This window comes from Wasmannia auropunctata, unplaced genomic scaffold (assembly GCF_000956235.1).
Source record: "Wasmannia auropunctata unplaced genomic scaffold, wasmannia.A_1.0 LD336099.1, whole genome shotgun sequence".
NCBI classification, from domain to species: Eukaryota; Metazoa; Arthropoda; class Insecta; order Hymenoptera; family Formicidae; genus Wasmannia; species Wasmannia auropunctata.
The window spans coordinates 325,635-348,123 of record NW_012026791.1 but is presented as its reverse complement, the minus strand read 5'-3'; the positions used below and the strand labels follow the sequence as shown (position 1 = coordinate 348,123).

The window sequence follows — 22,489 nt, the reverse complement described above, 5'->3', positions numbered from 1 at the left end:
GAGAGAGAGAGAGAGAGAGAGAGAGAGAGAGAGACAGACAGACAGACAGAGTCCGAGTCAATTGTCAAAGTTTTACACAGACGTCACTTGTGATAAACGAATAATTAAAGAGTCAACTGCAAACGCGTGTATTTTCATCTATTTTGCAAGAGAATACATCTTCGGTACTCGACAAGTTTGGAATGTGTTTCCGCTTTAATTATATTTCTCATTTCTGCGTAGTACCTATTTACGTGAAGAATTGTGTCACCGCAAACTGTGTTTCGTTCTCTGATTCAATCTCATCCTAGATTAAACTTCGCGAACTCATTTTTTCAATTACCGCAATCCAATTTTATTCCGCCATCTGACAAGCCGCGTAAATGACTCATGGATTATTCAATATGGCCTGTGGAGCCAATCTCGGATCGAATATCGCGAAATATTTTTAAGGACACGACATTGAAATCCATTCCGACTTCGAAGCAATAAATACTCGTACAGATAACGCGAGAATAATCTTTTACTTGAACAAATGAAATGCAAAAATCAATACAAGATATACTTTATTCCTTTTTTCATTGTGTCCGTGATATTTATAGTATAGAAATTAAATTCACTGACATAACGTCGCGATAAAAGTATGAACTTTGGAAATTTGTTTCTATAACCGATACTCTCATCCACGATTCTGCGCGACATGGTGCGGCAAGAGCGGGTCGAGGTTCTGTGATTAAAATTGGATTTTCGTCTATTCTCGTCCGGCCGTCCCTGAAAGTCTTTGAGACATTGAATGTATTTATGTCATAGCCGTTAGAAGATTCTTTGCCTCTCTCTCTCTCTCTCGCGCGCGCGCGCGCGCGTACATCATCATCAGCGCTTTTTCACTCGATGCAAACGAGCAGCGCGAAACGATTGACATACGAGTAGGTAAGCGAATGCATACGTTCAATTCATCAATAAATATGTGTACCTATGTGTCAAACAAAAGAAAGATTAATCTGACGCAACGCGTTTCCGTACATAACAACTATCATCACATTAACACCGATTAATTTTTATTAATTTTGCAATTTAGAAATTATCTAAAAGTATTACGAGCTTTATACAATATTTCTCAACACACTTTAATCGCGATATATATTTTACTTTGCGATGAAGCACAGATTGCTTATAATTAAATATGTTTAATAATTAATAGCATAAATTAAATATCGATTTTTTTGAAAACAATATTTCAGAGAATGGCCACGACATGCGATTATGTTTTAAATTCATCGCACAGAAATTTATATAAGAACATTAGCGTATACAAAAGCGCATAATTAATAAGACGCGGCCACATGTAAACTCATTAAAACAATATCATAGGAATTTACATTCCCTTGGTGTTAAATGCTTTTATGTAGATCACTATGTGCAATAGCCTCATATATTTCGCAAATTACATTTTAAATTATCCTTCATACTGCGAGAACATTTTATAATTTATACTGCAGACCACGTGTGTCGGCGTGTCGTGGAAATTTTCGCAAGATACGATTTTCTCATAACAACCGACATGCGATCGAGTTAGCACGCTTATTGACAACAACGTCGTCTATCTCGCGGATCGACATGCGAATCGATTTTTTTTCTTTACCTTGATTTGATTCCTACCGTTTTAATTTGTTGCTGAGAGTTTGTCATCATAAACCACGCGACACTGGAGAATTTGAACAACATTTAACGCTGACAAGCGCCATCCGCGTCTGAAAAGTTATTTCTCTGCGTTGAGAAAAGCGAAACACATTTTCCCACTGCAATTCTAGAATTCCCCTTCAAACGGTCAATTTATTTGATTTGTATTCCTTAGTTTCAAGAAATAACATAATATGCACCGTGTATATAATTCTCCTCGTGACGTAAGAAGAAGGAACAACCGCGACGAAACAACACGAGTTCTCTGAGGTTACCTATTGAATCTACTATCTAAATGGATCTACGTCGAAGACGGAACGTGTGCGAAATGCAGAAAAAAAAAATTACGGCGCATAGATGCAACGCATGCACTATACTTCCAACGAATTTGCTCAACTACTCATTCATCGCATGCGAGGATTTTAACCAAAACCAGAGATGCAAACCGAACCGAAGTAGAAAATTAAATCACCGAAATTGATTGAATTATAGACTAAAATTCGATTTCGAAAATAAATTGCTTGAAGTAAAAAAAAAAACCATAAATTTAATTTTAACTCAGTTTTAGTTTTCTATACAATGTAAATTTCTCAATAAAGATTAAATATTATTACTATTAAATGTATACCGTTTTTCCTTATGTCTAAATCAAAACTACAACAAAAATTATTATTGAAAATTTTTAGAAAATAAAATCAGGAGAAAAATTTAAATAAGATTTTAAATTGTAATCGAAGTACTGGCAAAAAATATGTTCGACTTGTATCTCCGATAAAGATTCTCATCTATCTATTCATTCATCTGTCGAATAGAGGAAAAGGTCGACAGAGAAGGCGTGCCGATGCGTACACATGCGCGCAATTACTTTTTTTCTTTTTCTATACGACACCGGTAAGCGACCGGTTCGTGCTAGTTTATTTTATTGTTAGTTTCGTGTCGAATCGAGTTGAAGATAGGAAAGAGAGGGGAAGACAGTATCGAGCATAATTTCACGGACGCAATGAATATCGAGAGAGGAGGAAACATTACATTCAAGATGACTATACATTCAAGATTAAAGCTACACTTTATCATGTATGATAAAGATGTTTCATGTTCCACAAATACGACAAAAAATTTATTTTTTTATTCTAAAAGGCTATACTTATATTTAATCTATCACAAAAGAAATATTCAAAGAGATTCAAATTTAGATAAGAGAGATATTTTAAAAAAGTGCTTTTAAAGATTAAAATGTCAAAATCAATGAATATCGAGAAAGAGGAAAATAACTGTATACCTATACAAGATTAAAGCTACATTTCATTATGTATGCTAAAGATGTTTCGTGTATCGCAAATACTAAAAGAATTTATTTTTTGTTTCTAAAAGACTATATGTATACCTAATTTATTACGAAAGAAATATTCAAAGAGATTCAAATTTAAATAAGAGAAATACTTTAAGAGAGATAGAGAGAGAGAGAGAGATACTTTTAAAGATTTGACTAAAATGTCAAATCAATGAATATCGAAAGAGGAGAAAATTGTTGACTAGAAAAACAAGATTAAAGCTACATTTCGTCATTTATGATAAAGATGTTTCGTGTTCCACAAATACTAAAAGAATTTATTTTTTTGTTTCTAAAAGGCTATACATCTAATCGCAAAAGAAATATTCAAAGAGATTCAAATTTAGATAAAAGAAATACTTTAAAAGATGCTTCCAAAGTTTTGACTAAAATGTCTCTATTCGAATAAAAATGAAAATGTGTTTAACAGATGTAGAAAAAAAATAGAAATCATCTTTATACATACGATTCCTTTAACTGAATTCATAATATGCAAATTTTAGTTTTCCGTGTTCAGAACAAAAAATGAAAGCGTGAAACTTTCTCGAAAAAATCGATTCAATTAATTATATCTTTGTACAATTTTCAAAATTCATTTCAATGTGATTAAAAGAAAGTTAGATATTGTCTCTATAAGTAAAGAGACTTGTATACAGAGATAATAAAAGAAATTTTCAAAACATTAATTATCTATTAAGTAAACGTTTAAGAAAGCAATATCCTAATTCCCTCAGCAAGCGTTATACAAATACGCTTTCGTAGTTATAAAATCGATATATTCGATCGCAACATACAAACGCATACACCATATTTAAACTCGTGTGCAGGTTCATAGTTTGATAAATTCCACTTTCGCTACTTTTGTTTAAAACGCAATGTTATGAATAAGCCCCTTTTTATCATTACCATAAGAAAAGTTCCTAGTTTGATATCCACATTTATTATTCGAAATTTATCAATTCAGTGATATCCAATTTTTGTAGAATTATAGTTGATTCTAAATTAATACAAAAAAAAAACAGAAAATTTCATTCTGTTTTCAAGTGTACCTTTTTCCTGATTACTTTTCTGACCTAATAATGGCATCGGTCATTTCAGAAGAGCTACAAGGATCTTAAACGGAGGTCTTCGAGGAAGCAATTAAATCCGATGGATCACAATTGGATTAACAGACTTTGAACTCGGAGGAATAAAGCGATAAGCTTAATCTATCTTCAGCTTGAATTTTATTTCGATTTTCAACACTAGGATAAAAATTAAAATAATTTTTAATTAAAATTAACATGATGTTATTTAAAAAATAAACGAGTTCACACATCGTTTTGTTAAAGATTTCCGGGAACTATTGTAAAATGTAACGATGCAAGAATACTAAAAAATGTTACAAAATTTCGCTTTATTATCCTATTAATAAACATCAGAATAATTATCAAATCGGGTTCACTCATCGTATAGCAAATGTCAACTGTCATGAAGATGATTCATTTAAGGTCATAGAGGTTATTCAACTTATATACTGGGAGCGCAAAATTTTCAAAAGCGACGATTCAATTTTGATGATTCATGCAACGGATCATAAAAATCGCGTCGTGTATACATGTATACATTATATATAGGTATATATATATACATATATATATATATAGTACAAATACTTATAAATTACATATACATATTTAATACAAGGTACTTTATAAATTAGATAATATTTTATATTTATCTATTGAAGTTTAAAGCAAACAAATAGACAAAATTAGAGGCTGAATCGAATGAAAATAGTAAACTCACGCTTCAAGGGCAATGTATTGATTAGATAAAAATATCTTCCTTACTGACAATCAGAAATAGCAAAATAAAATAAACTGAAAAGGGAAATGTTCGCATTCATGAACCAATGATCATGTATATGTATAATCACACAACTTTCGACTTAATTCCGATCATCTTTAATTCTTTTCACGTTAAAGTGAATTTTTTCCATAAATTACATTTGTATTTGCAATCTCGTTTTATCGTCCTAAAATGTACATTTCGAACAGCCACGTGTGAGATCTTTCACTAAAATAACATTTTATTAGTCTGGAAATAAATGTAATAAGCTAAAGAGCCAAGCGGAAGCGAAAGAGAATACAAGAGACCTTCCAATTTAGTATCGAGCATTTTATTTCCAGATAGGACTTGCGCTCTGAACTGACGTCCCTTAAATATACCATGGATATCGATCCAGCCAATGGTCGAGTTTCGTTCCAGCTGAAAGCTGGTGTGCTATTCCGAGGATGTTACTCGGAAATAGCGGCCGAGTTGTCGCCGATATTACCCAAGTGAATCGAGGCAAATTAAAACAAATGGAATTAAGTCGGAAGTTAAATATCATTGACTTATCGAAAGCAAACATTTCTCCACCTGACAAGATCGATATCGGAAATCAGTGCATATTAATGATTCGATGGAGGAAACGCGAAAAAATCAATGGTGGTGACGTTACAAGGACATCAACGAAAATGAGACAAATATGAGGCCGAAATTCGATGAAAAATTCACCCTTTACCTCGTCGCGATCGATTCCCTTCAACGATGAGTGGCATCAACAATTGCCATGCGAGGCGTGTCGTGTGCGGGGGGGGGGGCAAGTTTGGCCGGCACATGATGTCGATCGAAATGTCAGGTGAACTGCAGATGAATCAACGAATAGAATGCTCCAAATACAATCATGTTATAATTTCGGCAATATATGTCCAAATATATGTTCAAATCCACAAAGAGGCAGGCCGCGAAATCGTTTTACAGTTGAACGAACTAAATAACTAACTATATTCTAGAGAAAGAAATTTTCAATTGTCATTAAAACTTTAACTCCAAAAAAAAGATAGCAAGACTTCCTTAATTGCACAAACAATTAAATACTGCAAATACTTGCGAGGAATCCCGTGCATCCAAGGGTTAAGCGCCCAATGGTCGAAGCAAACACAAGATAGTCGCTAAAATCCTGAACGATCCGGCTAATACCGGATGCCTGGCAAGGCTATCCAGAAAACAACCTATCTTGCTGTCCATCTTCACATACTTGTTTACGCGACTCTTTCATCTGGCCTACACTCTTATTCTATGTTTCAATTTGTATACATTGCTACCGAATTTCTAATTTTGTTTCTTCCAATTTAATTGTATTTATCCATTTAACTAATATTTCCTCTACCTTTCGTCGAAATACAAGCTACATCATCCTTTTTACGGCGCTTTCCACCGCAAACAATTAATTACGTCGTTTGTATGCTACTAATGACAGTGTTATCCCAAAACATGGGCCATAATAGGTATTCATATCTTGTAAGAGATACTAAACCACCTGACAATAGGCATGGAAAAAGATATCATTTAAAGAAATCCAATGAAACATGTCAACGTCTTTATTACCGCGCTTATTACCATAATGCACGCGTAATAGATAACGTCCAATAAAAAGTGGATAATTCTGATATTGCGGAAGAGTGATAAGAGATGCTCGTTACCTCGACACTAAGATATGGATGAATTCGTATAACTCAAACTCGATGTAACAGTTTAATTCTAATTGTAGTTATGTCAATAAGAGTAATTTATGTGTACGCCGAATTAGTAAATCCGTTACAATAAAACTAATAAAATTTGCATTCATTAACGATTTATCAAAAAGTATAAGTTAAATATATATGTATACAAATAAAAATAATTTCTAAAGAAGCTCACAAGAAATACTGCATTTCAAATATATAATAAGAAGCTACTATTAAGAAACTACTGTGAGACACTTAAAGATTTATTAATGCAATAATTAATTCTCTTCTATAAAAATAATAAAATCTTTAATAACTAATCGATCAAGTTTTTGCCACGGGGCATTTAGTTTAAAATAAACCAGATGTAAATTTATATTCAAGATGCTAAATTGTTGCAAAAGTTAGATTTAATTCTTATACAAATGTCCTGAAAATAAAGCCATACTTACATGAAAATACAAATAAAATAAAAAATTAAAAATCATTTCACGTAAATGCAGCGAGATGCAGCTCGTTCGCGGAAACGCGCATAATCCCAGCTGGCCGATTCGAGAGCGCTAATCTAAACGATCGATATGCGACACCGATGTTTGACCAAACGTTATTGGCGATTCAATGTCGCACAGCACCGCGAGATACGTCACGCGTGAATGACGATGATAATGGTGACAACGATGACGGTGATGATAAATAATCGAAAGGCGGAGAAGTCACAGGCCGAGAAATTTCAATAAATAGAAAACATCTTCGATTCGATCGAAGAAGCTACTTAAAAAATCAATCTTCTCAATTAAATGCGAATATTTATATAAGTTGGTAGACTACTCGAAGTAAAAAAGAAAGAAGAATTACGTTTATTTTACGTTATTTCTGACACGCCATATCGTATCTTGAGCACTGTGCACTGAGATGGTCACACGAGATCAAGTAACATTATTAACAGCACTCAATCCTCTCAGCTGTCAGCAAGACAATTGAGTCTTTTAAAAAATATTTGAAAGATTTAAATAAAGAGATTGATATAAAATCCCTTCAAAAGTTGGCTGAAAATCCACAGCTTTTGGAGGGGTTAAAATTAAATTTTCTATTCATCTCATAGTGAATCTGGACATAACCATGCCGAAAAATTGTAATGAAGTAATTAATAAAAAACTAGCAGAGAAAAATACTGCTGAGAAATGGGCGAAGAGGAATGTAAGAAACACGACAAGGAACAGTGGGAGCTGGCTTCTGCAGGATCGAGGGCGTGTCGCTTGCATCCCTTGGGATTATACATACTTATTTCGGCCATCCGCAGAATCACTATCGCTATTTGTATTTTGGGAATTGGGATAACGAGGGAAATACAAGAAATTCAGAACCTAAATAATCGAAGTAACTAAATCAACCCTCAATTCAGAGCTAATTCGTGGTCTAGCACAAAGAGATCTAACCTAACCCGTGAACCCCATTCAAAAACCAACCGTGCCAGAAAGAGCTCAACTGCAGCATATATTTATTTTATCATTATTTGGTATATCTAAAACGGTCATAAATGTGTTCTTAATAATGATAACGTTGTCACATGACAACAGTATATCATACATATAATAATAATAATAATAATAATAATAATATATTCATGAAACCTGTAGCATCAAAAATTAGATCACTTTAACATAAATTTAAGTTAGATTCAATGAATCGGCAATTACACGGGAAGAATATTGTAGATATTACGGAATGCATTCAGAAATGAGTCTATGGATCATTAATAAAATGACGTTATTAGATCATCTAATTTTCGATTTGTTATCAACTCTGTCGGTGGGGGGAGGGGAGGGGTTGAAAGTGCGACCATTCCACCTTTTCCCAAGGAGTTTACGTGCAGCACACGGGTTCGCAGCGATTGAACTTTAGCGCGGCTCTAAAAATAACGGTCGCCGTCGATCCATCCTTCCGCTACTGCCACGACGACGACGACGACGACGACGACGACGACGCGCATAATTAATCGATCCGTAACATCTTCGGCAAGCGTTACCGGGAATAAAACAACGACCCGACACAATGCGACAAATTCGGAATTCACGTCTGCCACCGATCGTCGTCGTCGGGGACCACTTAATATAGAAACATCCCACCGGCGACGAGACAAGGAAGATAAGAGGGTTTTCCAAAGCGAAGAAAGGCAATCTTGCGACCTACGGCGAGTGAGCGAACGAGCAAACGAGCTTTGCGTGTGCATGGAGCAATCTGCGCAGAAGCGCGCCGAGAAAATCACTAAGCGCGTATTTGCATCGAACGCGGAACGATCGGAACAAAATCTCCCCATCGAGTTTACGGATCGAACGATTCTATCGTGCCAATTCGCCAGATCGGCCTGTCGATTGGTGCGCGCCGAGTCACTTCCGAAGGAAAACTTGTTTTATAACAGAGAAGTCGGAATGTCTGATAAAGAATTTTCCACAGACGAAAATGAGCACCTCCGAGGAACTTGCGGATCTTTTGAAAATGTCTCGACGAATTAATAATGTTTCTTAACTCCATGACGGACGGGAGCTAGAGAGACATCTGTCATTCGCTTAGCAGAGCACGAAGCACTAGCGTCGACGATCGCATTTAAATTGACATTTAGATAAGCGGCGAGGTGTCGCGCGATTCTGTCAAGAAAAGTGGCGCGCGAGGGAAGCGGCTAGTTCTAAAAACGGAACAGGGGAAAAAGTCGACGATATAGGCACACAAAGTATCATAAAACTCGATCGTATTCCACGAGAGTTAACGAACGAGAAGAAGGCGAGACACGGAGGGAGAAGCCATGCGCGAGACAGAAATGAGAAAGAGAGAATGAGGAAGTTTTTCAATTTCGGAAGTTTCTCGCTTTTCTAGTGTAACAACACTAATGGAATTAATCAGCGAGAAGCTGACGGAAACCTGAGAGGAAAGGTAAAGAGGAAACGAGAGAAAGAGAGAAGACTTAGTTCGCTGTCGAACAAGTACTTCGATTCAGGGAGAAAAGAGGAAAGTAGGAGAGAGAGAGAGAGAGAGAGAGTAGAGAGCAAGAAAGTGCTTCAGAAAGTGCCCCTCCCCCCCTCTCTCTCTTTCTCTGTCTCACGCGTGTCCGTTTCTCACACATTCACTCTCTAGCAATCTGTTTGTTGAATTTTTGAAAACTAAATCCAATTCACTGATGCAGCTATAAGAGAAGAAATCCGCGAGCTGCATCATCAAAATGTCACTATAGCCGCGGAATCCAGTAGCTTGATCTGTCACTTGAATCAGCTGCGCTTGACTGACAGACATCTTCCTATACCATCTTCTTTCCGTAAATCTCGTTTTCCACTCACCGCCATGTAAGCCTGACAAAAGCTCTCCTCGGAAAAGCCGCGCAATAAGTTCACTTCTCAAAAGCACTTGATAGTTGCAACGGTTATTCGTTTTTTCTCGCACGTACATACACGCAGAGCACGCACGCGCGCTCTCTCTCTCTCTCTCTCTCTTTCGCTCTCCCTTCCTCTCTCCCTCTTTCGCTATTCGTTGACAAAGCTTTAAGCACACAAACCTTGTCATCCATGGCTGCGGCGAACGGTGTTCGATGAAAGATACAGGATTAGCAGCGCGACTTCGGGTGGACCAGAGACTGACTGGCGTTTCGTGTCGTCGAGCGAGGACCGCCGGCATCATCGACCCGTATTCCCCACTGCTACGACACCTACCCCCGCCGTGCAGTCGCCTCCCTACTCTTCCGTTTCTATGCCCGCCCTTCTCTGTTACCAACGGTGTTCATCCCGCGCGTCATGACCCGTCTTACTTCTCTCTCCTCTCTTTCTCTCTCTCTCTCTCCCTCTCTCTCTCTCACTCCTCTCCTCTCCCTCTCTCACTCTTTCCCCCACCCCCTTTTCCACTTTTCTCTTTCGCCCTACTACGATCTACGCGCGCGTCTAGGGAAAATTCCCTCGTTCCCTCCTTGGAATCCCGTATACGTGAAATTAAGCCACATTTGAGAAACCGAGTAAATTGAAAAAATCCGGTGCTCTCATGTAACTTCTTTATCTTATTGGTGTGTGAAAAAAGATCATATATGCCACCAACTACGTCTTCATCGACATACGACGAATATATACAAAACTTTTCAGTGTATTCAATCCAAATACAAATTAATAAAACTGTAACACAACAGTTTTACCAGTTTTCTTAATAAAGTTGTACAACGAATTTAATTCTCCTGCTTGGAAAAAAAAAAATTTTTTTCTTCCGTTTCCTCATTCGCTTCGTCCGATATAACCGATAAATTCTATTTGTCGAGCGGAACGAGCGATGAGGAAAAATTTGATTGTAGATCTCTATCAAATGGAAAAAGCTCGACGATAGCTGCTGCAGCATACAGGAAGTAACAAATATCCATCCCAATTAGCAATTTACCTAGGACCTAGTGTGCGTCCGCCACCCAACGGGGGCTTGCCAGCCCCGCGACTCGCTTACGGGCTTACCCCCTCGACCCCCTAACTTGCCACGTACCCCTCGTGCTCCACTCTGCGGTCGTAACAACACCCGTTCGCCGGCAAACCCGGTTGCGCGCGCAACCCGTTCGCCAACAGCTCTTCGTCACGATGCTACCGCCGCGCAACGTCGGTCCGCGCCCCCGAAACGACAGAACGCAAGCTCCTCGTGGCCGGTGGTTCTCATCCAAGTCTCGCCACGCCGCAAAGATTCCGAATATTCGATGAAATTTAAGGTGAAAATGATCAAGATCCGATCAAGACACGTGGACCAAAGTCTGGAGTGTGAAGTTGGCACCTCCAAATGCAAATTTTGACAAAATCTACATGACATTAGATTGTCCACAATTTGATTTGTCCAATAATAATAATTTTTTTGTCCACTCTTGGAAAAATATTAAAAAAAAAAAAAAAGTTTTAACGTAAGAATCCCTAAGTGCGTTTTTTTAAAACTATATACGGAATTCAATTGTCCACAATTTGTATGCATTTGTCCATCAATAATAATTTTTTGTCCACATTGCTATAAAAAATTATAAACAAAAAGTTAGAGCAAACTTTGTCACGACCATTCATAAGTGCGTTTATTATCTTTAATTTACATACAGAAATCGATTAATTTTTTGTAGCAAAGTGGATAAAAAATGATTATTGATGAATAAATGCGTACAAATTGTGGACAATCGAATCCCATATACCCATAATTTAAAAAATGTAAAATTTAATTTAAAAAAAATGCACTTAGGGGTCCTTACGTTAAAATTTTTTTTTTTTTTACATTTTTTCCAAAAGTGAAAAAAAATTATTATCATTGGACAAATTGGATATACAAATATGGAAAAATTGTGAACAATCTAATGCTATACAGATTTTGTCAAAATTTAGGGGTACAAACTTCACACATCTAAGTCTGGTGTGTGAAGTTGGTATCCCCAAATGCAAATTTTGAAAAAATCTACATGGCATTAGATTGATAAAAATCGATTACGCGAGATATATACATGTATATATAATGATATATTATAGGAGGGAGAAAGAAAAAGGGGTGTATAAAATCGGAGTTTTTTATCTTCAAAAAAAAGATTGACGTAGCGATATTAAAAAATGTTAATTTTTGTAGGAAAAAATTATACAGAAATATGAGAATGGACTTTATCAAATTATCGAGACAGTAAGACGAAGACAGGGAATGAATCTGGACTATTTTATTTGGCAGGCTGAAAAATCGTTCCTTGGGAAAATTTTTTCAAGGACGAGATCTTTACAGCGTTAAGTAGAAGATATAAGGATAGATAATTTGAATCGGAAACTGATCGAACGTTTCGCATTGATTAATAATAACCTCCTTGATATGTTATAAATAGAGTGAATAGCGACAACAAATAAGCTACTTGTTCAATATAGATGCTATTAGTTGCATTGATGCTAAACGATAAAATTCATCTAAATGCCCTGATGATACATTACCGAAAATTATGAATATATATAGAAAAAAGAGAGTAGATATTATTTTTACTTTCATGAAAAATTAGCTTAGCAAAGTTAAATGTTAAACAGAAACGAGCTCGTTTGTAGCATTTAAAGAAAACCAAAATAATCCGATATGTTAAAGCTTTTCAGAGAGATTTTTGTTTAACTTATTCTACTTTTTTATCAGATGTTTGTTAGTTTTCAATATGTTAAATAATTTGAAATAAATTCTTATATACATACCATACATATATATTTACATGTATATTTAAAAATATTAAACTCGAACAAATCGCATCCAATTTTTTCTTCAGTCAAAAATTTGCACATTTTCATAGTAAAATATCATAAGAGATGAATTCATTTCTTATGCTCTCTCTTTTTTCTAGTATTCTGAAAAACTTAAGTCAAGATTGTTTCTTTGATTAATACAAATGCGAACGCGATTTTTCCCTTAATAAAGCAAGACACGAGACATTGTACTTTGGCGTAAAGGATAAAATGAGTAAGTCCAGATAAGTCTATTTTATTCGTTACGGTAAACTGGATAATAATGAAAATTTCTAAATGCTCAGACGTATTTTTGTAATATTAATAATGGCATAAAGGATGTAGCCAATATTCTCTAATATTAAAATAAATGAGACAATTATTTTTCACACATATGGAATATTATATGAAATATGTGTGTATAAAAAATGATTCTCACTTATTGCAATGTTTCTACATTAAAACTCGACATACATTACACTTTCATCGACGTAATTCACAATTTCTGCAATAAACAGTATAAATTTTGCAAAGATTTCACATAGGGTGTCAATCTGCGTGAGTGTGTAAGAATCAAGAGTTTCAAAACTCTCGTATATATAATTCTCACTTATTGCAATGTTTCTACATTAAAACTCAACATACATTACACTTTCATCGACGTAATTCACAATTTCTGCAATAAACAGTATAAATTTTGCAAAGATTTCACATAGGGTGTCAATCTGCGTGAGTGTATAAGAATCAAGAGTTTCAAAACTCTCGTATATATAAGCTTTCAAATCCTCGTTACCACGTCGGCGAAGAAACGGCTGCTGTGCTTTTAAGCGAGAAGAATCAAATAAGTTGAGCGCCATCATGGGCCGCGATCTGTGCTACTGGGCTACGCGTCCGCGTCAGACCGACCGACCGACTCTACTGCTGCTCATCCCGTTGCTTCTCTTTCTTTCCCGCTTGTTTCGTCTGTTTTGTGTCATCGTCTCGCAACTCTCGTTGCTCGTCTCGTGATACGCGTTACGTTATGAGCCAAGTTTCGACTTCCGAGGATGGTATTTCCGCCCTTATTCGGGATACGCGTTCGTGGAGCGAGGCGGGGGGGGGAAGAGACGGGAGGAGGGTGAGTTCGCCTACTTTCTTCACGCCGAACCCCGAGGAGCACCAAACCCCCAGGCAAAAAGTTCCTCCGCGAAGTTTACGATCACGTTAAAGATGCATAGCGCCTTATAACACAATAATAACGAGAGCACATAAGGTTTGTTTCAGAATCAGAATCGATTTTTCTTTAAAAAAAAAAAAAAAAAAAAAAAATATCGAGATATCAATCACTTCCCTCGATAATTTTTCTCTCAATAATTAGAATTAGTACTCTTTTAAGGTCACGGATTATTTGAGGAATAAAACGTGGTATTGAAAAAAAAGGAACAAAAAGAAAAATCTTAATGTCAAAAACTGACAAATTATATACTCTTTTCAAGTAAAATTGCGAACAGATGCGAGTTTCCTATATGTTCCTGCCATTTGAAGGCAAAGCTATTGTCCTATTAACAAATATGAAAAATTTTGTCACTCGACACTTGCAAAAATATTAATAAAGCGACAAACACCGATACAAATTCATTCTCAATTCCTCGACATGTACATTCACTCAAGTAAAAAATTAATTTTCACTAATTTATTAAATTCAACATTTGCGCGGAAATTCGATTTCGCGTTAGACTGTATATATCGTTAATGTTTTTACGCACTTGTTATCACACTGCAATTTCTGAGGGAAGAGATAAACGATAATTGGCAGCGATTATTTGTTAAATGGTTACGCCAAGTTGCTTCCAGACGTCGTGTCTTTGCAATGAGTCACTTCATTACTCGAATTACCGGGTAATTACTTTCGTCATCGCCGCCAGAGCGGTGGATCCATTACCATTGATATAGAAATCCACGAGCCTATATAGAGTGCAAAATAAATTTAACAAGCGTGTTAACGATCGAGAGAGAAAACATAACAGTGTTTTAAATAGCACGGATCTCGAATTTAAAGGTCATTAAATTCCCACTAATAAATTTCATATGTATATTCAATAATATTTTTTAAACTGCTTTTCTCACATCTTAAGTTATGCTTGTTAAACAACATAAATTACAATGTAATTATTGTCGCAGCGTTCTCGAAAGTTTGATCGTTTGACAAGTCGTAAAAAAAAACATCGACCAATTACATATTTATAATTAAAAAAAGCGTGTTTGCAGTTTTTTCCAAGAAGATCGCAACTTCTAAATGGGCCACGCACATTCGATGCGCCGTCAGTGGCGTCAGTTTACACTCAAGGCTTCTATCACTCTCATTTTGTCGTCACCGACAAAGAGAATTGCCGGTATAGGTCACGGGTTGTCGTAAATAAAAAATGAAATGGAGAGAAATAAAATCGCGATCGACCTAGAAAAGAAAAAAAAGGGGGGGAGGGAGACTATACGCCGCGGAAAGAAAGCTCGGCCAGCGGAAAGAACGAGCAGAAAATGAGCGGGGGAGATGATGGGACAAAAAATCGCCGCGTGACATTATGAAGGCGTTTAATTGTCAATAATCCGATAGCAAGCTTTCAGAGTCAAAGGGCTAACGTGTTCGCCTCGTTCACATCACCCGACACGGGATTATTTGTACAGAAGTACATGCGTCAGTGTATCAAACGTGCAATAATAACAATATGCAATAAGTAACATATTTGACAGCAGCGATAACAAATAAAAACAAAATATCAATATAACTTGGAATGGATATATTTATAATAAGTCAGTCTATAAAAATAAAGTAAAAAAGTGAGTATTAGTACATGTGACATCCCTTTTTCTGTAGCTGACAAATCGCAAAATAATTGTCTCTGTACGAAAATACTGATATGGTAGCTGGTTATGATCTGAAAGAACGGAAATTCTATTTCGACATATAAAATAAGTCAATAACTTGATTGTGTGTCTCAACATGTTAGAGAGAAAGAGAAAGAGAGAGAGGATATACATCATTATATTTTTTTCTCTGCAAATGTTAAAACTTCTTTCCTTTGCACTACATATACGACTAATGAGAGGAGCGTAGCTTTTTAGCTCCAACTACTATATTGACAATAACGACAACAATTTGTTTATCGTCTGATAAGCAAAAGCATAGAGAGAAAGAAACGCATCGATAACTACAATATTTTTTCGTATCGTCTGTCAAAGCAGGAAATGTCCAATCGACACGCGTGTCACCATCACGACCAATAAAATTCAATTGATCAGCCGAAAATATGGCCAAGAATACCAGCCTTCGGTTTTCTGGCGCAGGCAGATTTTTCGGGGCTTTACGACGCGAGTATTTATAAACAGCTGACGCGAAAGACCTAAGACGCGTGCGTATATCTCGTGACGTGATCGAAATGACGAGCATCGATAACGAGAACGGCCCGATATTGCGTCAATGAAATTCCGACGTCGACGCGGTGTCGGCATTGCTAAGCTCTCGATGTGCTTGCACGCGATTTGTCTATTTCCCTTTCCATATCCTATGTTCCAACTATCTTGGCTTTGTTACGGAAAACAATAAGATACTCGTAGTAGACGATAACCAGGCTAAACGACATAAATTATACCATTCAAGTACATATAACATCGCAAGATTGGCATTTCATACTAATTTCAGAAGAATATAATAGTTTTAGACCTTGCTACAAATTGCAATTTGTCACTAATAAAATATATTATAATATGTTTAATATATTAAAATATATTATAGAATAATCGCATATAAAGAGACTGGACACGTTCTCTAATCATGATCCAGCGCTATACTTACAACACGGAAAGAACGATTTTGTTGAAAGATCTAAAAATTTGCTGAATATAAATCTGAAAATTAATTCTTCTTGAATGACCAAAAAATCTTGTTGAAATGTTAAAAATGATAAGCATTGCTATAAAACGTTTTGATATTCTAGCAATTATTTTGACTTTTCCACAAAATTATTTTCAGATCTGGATTCAGCAAAATTGTTCTTTCCGTGAAGTCTTGTAATTTTCTGAAATAAAGTTTAGCATAAAGTGTAATTCTAAAACGTAAAAAGAGGAGAAGAATGTCTGCGTGTGTGTTTATATATATATATATGTATGTATATATATATATATATATATATATATATATATATATGATTTATATCTGCAATCCGATACTTTGTGGCTTATTTTGTTCTATACACTGTATGTTTTCGTGATAATATCATTCAATGTTTCATCGTTAAACTATATATACTTGCGAATAAATATCGATTCTGATAAGGACAAACTGATTGAAATCGACAAGAATAATGAAGAGTATATTCGTCCCGATTCTGATAAGGTGAATCTCGACTACCGATAACAGATGGTCCGGATATGGTTGATCGTCCGCGCATATTATCACGGCAGTCACAATTGCGTTGACGTCGCCTTCGTATCAATTAGATAGCGCGATTTATCGCACCTTAAATTTGCTCATCGCTCGATTGTGAATTGTAAAGCTGCGAAGATTAAAAGAACAAAAAAGTAACGAGAATTATTTAGCAATCTAACTGGATTCCACTGTCGCGTGTTAATTGTCCGCCAATTGCGCGATTCCGCGTGATTTCGTTTACGACCGAACATGTGCGTCGAGTGTATTTCGGAGAAATAAGTGACGAACGATGTGTTTCTGTGAAAATATAGCTATTCAAATAAAAAAATGTTACTATTTGAAAATACAAAAAAAAAGATAAAAAATAAGGAAGAGAGATGCAATCTTATTATTATCAATGTCAATGGAAATTCGTAATTACATGCGACTATTCCAATATAGATTCCCACTGTCAGTGTTAATTTGCGAAGTTTCGCGGAATTTTTGGCATATTCCGTATATCTATACGAGAGACACGCGCGGGAAGCGCATGTTCTCGCCGACGTACGTACATACGATGAGGAAATCGCTCGTGTGCGCCGCGAGCGCCAGGTTTATCTCGTTCTCTCGTTTATCCTCCTTCAAGCGAGTCTCCAAGGAGACTCTCGGTCCAGGCGGTGCCGGCGGTATTCATCGAGCGGCCGCCGGGCGATTCGCGGTGACGCGAGTTACGCAATCGCCGCCTGCAGACTGGCCTTGCGCCAATCTCACGTATCACTCACTCACGCACTCTAACTATTCTTCTCTTCTCTCGCAGAACTCCACTCCGGAACGGGGGAGAGGACACGAGAAGACGAGATAGAAGAGCGACGAGACGGAGAGGCGAGCATGTGCGAAACGCGTATAACGTAGGGGCAACTCGCGTATCTGTCCACTCTGTATACATGTTCGCCGCTATACATTTCGATAACTGACCCATCCGATCGGCTGCCAGTTTACGGCTTTTAATTCAATTTCCTCCGTGCACGTGCGTCACCTGTATCGTGAGGCAAATTGCGAAAACTCGCGGTCTTTAATATATAGGTACGCGCAACGAGAACGTCATTCGAGTAAATATGCGAGTTTTCGCGAGAAGTGAGAAATTATATATGTTTCGAGCGCGTTCCGCTCCCTGTTTGCTGTAAATAAATAGGTAAAATAATGACCAAAAGTAAGAAAAATAAAATAATAAAAAATATTCACAATACAAGCTGTTGATTACATTGATAAATATTTCTACGCAAATTTTTCTCCATCGAGATCCTATTTATAAATCCCTTTAAGATTCTGAATTTCCTTCTCTCTAAATCACGGAGGTTTTCAGTGCAGTTGTACCGAGTTTACTGCTCATTGTCAGTTGTGTCAATGAATGACATAGTCCCATTCGATCGCATTGCTTTGCAGCGCTTTGCGTTATTAACATTAATTTCTCATTTGAGTGAGAATTTTCTAACGTATATATTTTCTGTATAAGCCAGTAAACATTAATTCCGAAAAATATAGGGGAAAATATATACGTTAGAAAATTCTCACTCAAATGAGAAATTAATGTTAATATCGCGGTTCTCTGACGATATGTACAATCGTAATAATTTCGTAAAATTGAAGAGAAAATTTGCTTACTTACATGTAGACGCACCAAGTGTATCTCTTATATATATGTATATAGCAGCGAATTTAACTGCGTATTCAATAACAAATTAAAATAGTTAAACAATGAAATTTAAAATAAAAATGAAAGAGGCATGTAAACGGTTTCAATTTCAACTTGTGGTACCTAATGCTTGAAAAATATTCGGATTCGGAAAGATATCCCATTGAAAAAAACCTATTAATGTAGTTCAACACACATGCGAACGCGTATTTGACGCATTACAAAGAATGCGCAATCGTCGTCACACCGTTATGCAACTCACGTTATCAAACTACTATCGTAATACCATGCGCGCATTCGGTGTATCACGTGCGTGAAGCTCAAATGCCGATTATAAGCGTTTAAAGTGTATATGTATATACAAACGAGGTGGGGAGCGTCTTTTAAACTGCGTCTGTTATCTGTCGACAAATTATTCTCTTCCGAACCACCTGTCCTATTCTGAAAAAAAAAAAAACACGCGTACACGATTCACAAGGTTTAAGGTTTACGAGCCACCGCGACGCGCGGATGAGAGACAATGATCCATCGATTGCGGAAATAGATCCCTCCGCCCACGATTTTGTATTGTATAATGCCCGCTGAATGTGAGACTGGAGGATGAATTGAATTCCTAAATTCTTCTGTGTTTGTTGTCATTCGATATTCAAAGTCATTCCGTTAAAGAAAGAGAAAAAGATGTATATTGAGGCGGATATTTCCGTACTCCCGAAGTTACGAACGCGGAGAGAGAAAAAGTTCATTCATGTCCATTTCTACCAATGTAGATTAACTTTAATCACTTTTATTTAATTTTTATCTTTTTCTGATTCTTAAAAGTAGAAAAAGATAGAAATTAAATTAAACCTGGATTAAAATTAATCTACGTTGGTAGAAATAGACATCATCGGATAAAAGATCGGTTATGTGCTTAATCGTTACGTGTTTCAATCAGGAGCATTTAACTTTATGTGATTATCGCAACGAATGCATCGTATAAGTTGATAAGCATGAAAATTAATGTTTCAGATACGCATCATGTTGCGGAAATGATCTCTTAAAACGTTATATTTACAATTGTAATTATAATTACAATTGTAATAATAATAATATAACATCGGATAAAAAAAAATATCGAATATATAATAATGTAATTTAAAACCATCACTTAAAAAAACGTACTATCTTCGATGCACTGCATGCAGTATATGTATATTCTATTTCTTGCACTTTTACATTTTATTTTTGGCACGTCGCTTTCTAAGAGAATCCGGTGCGATATATGTGACAACATGAGAGGCTTTCTGCAAAACGCCACAATGAATGAAACCACGTCGAAGTGCGATAGCCAATCTGGAAAGTTGCAGCAGCGAGTCGGAAGAGCTGGTTGGTCGGAGAACTGTGTGTTGGTGAGCAATAAATAAAAGCGCGTCCGTGCAGTGCAAACAACGCGGTTCGTGACGTCATCTAGCTACTAGCCACTTTGCTATTATTATTCATCCAGCTGAAAAAGGAAGACAAAGGAGAGAGATGGGAAATTAATGCATAATAACCCTGTTCGCTTTAATAGCTTTTTTTTTCTCGCTTTCTGCAGGTTCGAAATTAAACCGTTGTTTTGACGAGAGAAAGAGAGGGAGAAGGGAGGGAGGGAGGGAGAAAGAACGAGCCAGAGTGGGTACTCAAATTTTGTAAAAGAATTTCACGTGAAAATTCCCAGGATTTTCCAGGAATTTTATTCAAAGTTCCAGGTAAAATTAGAGAATTTCTCAATACAGCTTTAAAATAAATTAGGCACTAAGAGTTTTAACAACGTATATAGAACTTGATGCGTAAAACAATTTAATCTTCTCGTATGTACAATATAGTTACATCTCCATACAAAATTTTTCGAACGAAAGATTTTGTATGGAGATGTAACTACATACGTGAAGATCAAATTGCTTCACGCATCAAGTTCTGCGTTATCATATTCCTAATGCCTGATTTATTATTTCCAGATTATCGTTTTTTTTTTAAATTGAAGAGTCTTTATAATATAGTATACAGGTATGTCAATTTTAAAATAAATCAACTTTCGATATCAGGAGCCTTCGATATGAGGCCACGTTTACTTTCTAAAGAGATAAAATTGAATTTAAAAAATTCAAAAAATTTTCCTGAGTACAGTAAAATTCCATGAGAATCCATGAATTTTCAAGGGCAAAAATGAAATTCCCTGAGAATTCCATGTTTTCCCGGTAGTACCCACCCTGCGAGCAGAGAATAGCGTTTGTATATCTATACATAATAACATTCAGGATTGCATATCCTAGAATTTGACTACTCAAACATCATTGTCGAAGCGTAACTCTAACAATAAGCCGAACGATACATTTGCCAACTTTTCATATCGACAGATGTCAAAAATCGCAAAACAATAGAATACCGATTTAGACACAGAAAATATCTCAGAGACCCATGTATTTTGTCGCATAAATACACACATACACACACACAATTGATTCTTTATTTATTTATTTATTTATTTATTTATTTCAAGCATCCGTGCTGCGATAAAACTCTCATAATTCGGCCTTTGTATTATAGTGCTCATCTAAACCTCGTATGATGTAACACTATATATAAGATGCATGTTTCCGCTTTCTCTCTTGCGCTCTCTCTCTTTTTTTTTTGTCATCGTAAAATCTTTTAATTTAGCACTTGACACGTGAACGAAGCTTTTCAGCTTCACTCTTGCGTGACATCGACCGTGAGCCGCCGCCTTTTGACAGATCACGACCGTCACCACCGGTTAGTTCTGGTTCGAACACACGTCAAGCAGAGAACGGTCTATACGTTCGATCCAGTTCGAACCGGTAAACCGGCGACTAGCGGTCTCGCGGGATTCAATTCACACACCCGAGAGTTAATGCATCGGACTATCTCATCGATAAGAAATTTGCACGTAAAAGTTACGACACGCTTCGATTTTTCTTATTGTAAAGTTTCGAATAAAAAACACAGAATATGGAATATATAGAAATTAATATTAATAATGTTAGTATCGAATAATGTTAACCCTATAGGTATACACACTGTTTTCTTGACAACGTCGTATACACATTGGGGTCCCGGGGGAACCCCATCCATATTTATTACTGTAACTCTAGTAAGAAATGGACATATTTCAATTAATTTTTTTTCAATCGATAGAGAATCGACCAAGGAACAAGCCCATAATGTTTAAAGTCGATAGAATTAAGGAGTTCCAAGATATACAAGTTCAAACAAAGAGAAAAGTTCAAAAACGCGAAAAAATCTCGATATAGCACTTTTTTTCAAAAAATCATATCTTTTTTGTTTTTAGACCGATTTGAAAAATCCTTGAAAATTCTGAAAGGGCATACTTGAAATAGTAACGAAAAAAAATTTGGCGATCCGATATTTTAATTTTTTAACAAAACTTGCAAGCAGTCCCGCGGGGACCCCACGCTTCACTTCAACTGTTCACTGCTCGATTGACGGTTGTTGAGCGATAATTGCCGCGCGTCAACACGTCTTTTTACTGCGGAGATCCCAAACTTTTTTTACGTCAATATCCCAAACCCCTTCCCTTCCATAATTTCAGAAATACCAAAACGAGAAAGTTTCGCTAAGGTTCCGGGGACCCGGTAGTGTGTATATCTACACTGAGAAAAAAAATTACTTAAAACA

The 22,489-nt window shown here is 36.3% G+C and overlaps 1 protein-coding gene and 1 long non-coding RNA gene across 6 annotated transcripts in view; one reads left to right on the top strand and one right to left on the bottom strand.

The window, feature by feature from the left end:
* The window catches only part of LOC105462011 (sodium/potassium-transporting ATPase subunit alpha), a 67,235-nt gene that overhangs the window by 28,470 nt on the left and 16,276 nt on the right, over nt 1-22,489 (bottom strand). For 2 of the 5 annotated variants that reach the window (XM_011708558.1, XM_011708571.1), the window contains exon 1: nt 10,067-10,183. The exons of the other annotated variants lie outside the window; for them this stretch is intronic. In XM_011708558.1, coding sequence (XP_011706860.1) covers nt 10,067-10,078 — 12 coding nt within the window. In that variant the 5' untranslated portion in view covers nt 10,079-10,183. Of the gene's footprint in view, nt 1-10,066; nt 10,184-22,489 lie in introns of those variants that run through there. 5 annotated transcript variants of the gene reach the window in all.
* Nucleotides 12-2,280, top strand: LOC105462052. The gene is made up of 2 exons (XR_976010.1): nt 12-909; nt 1,835-2,280. It is a non-coding gene; the product is annotated as an uncharacterized LOC105462052 (long non-coding RNA).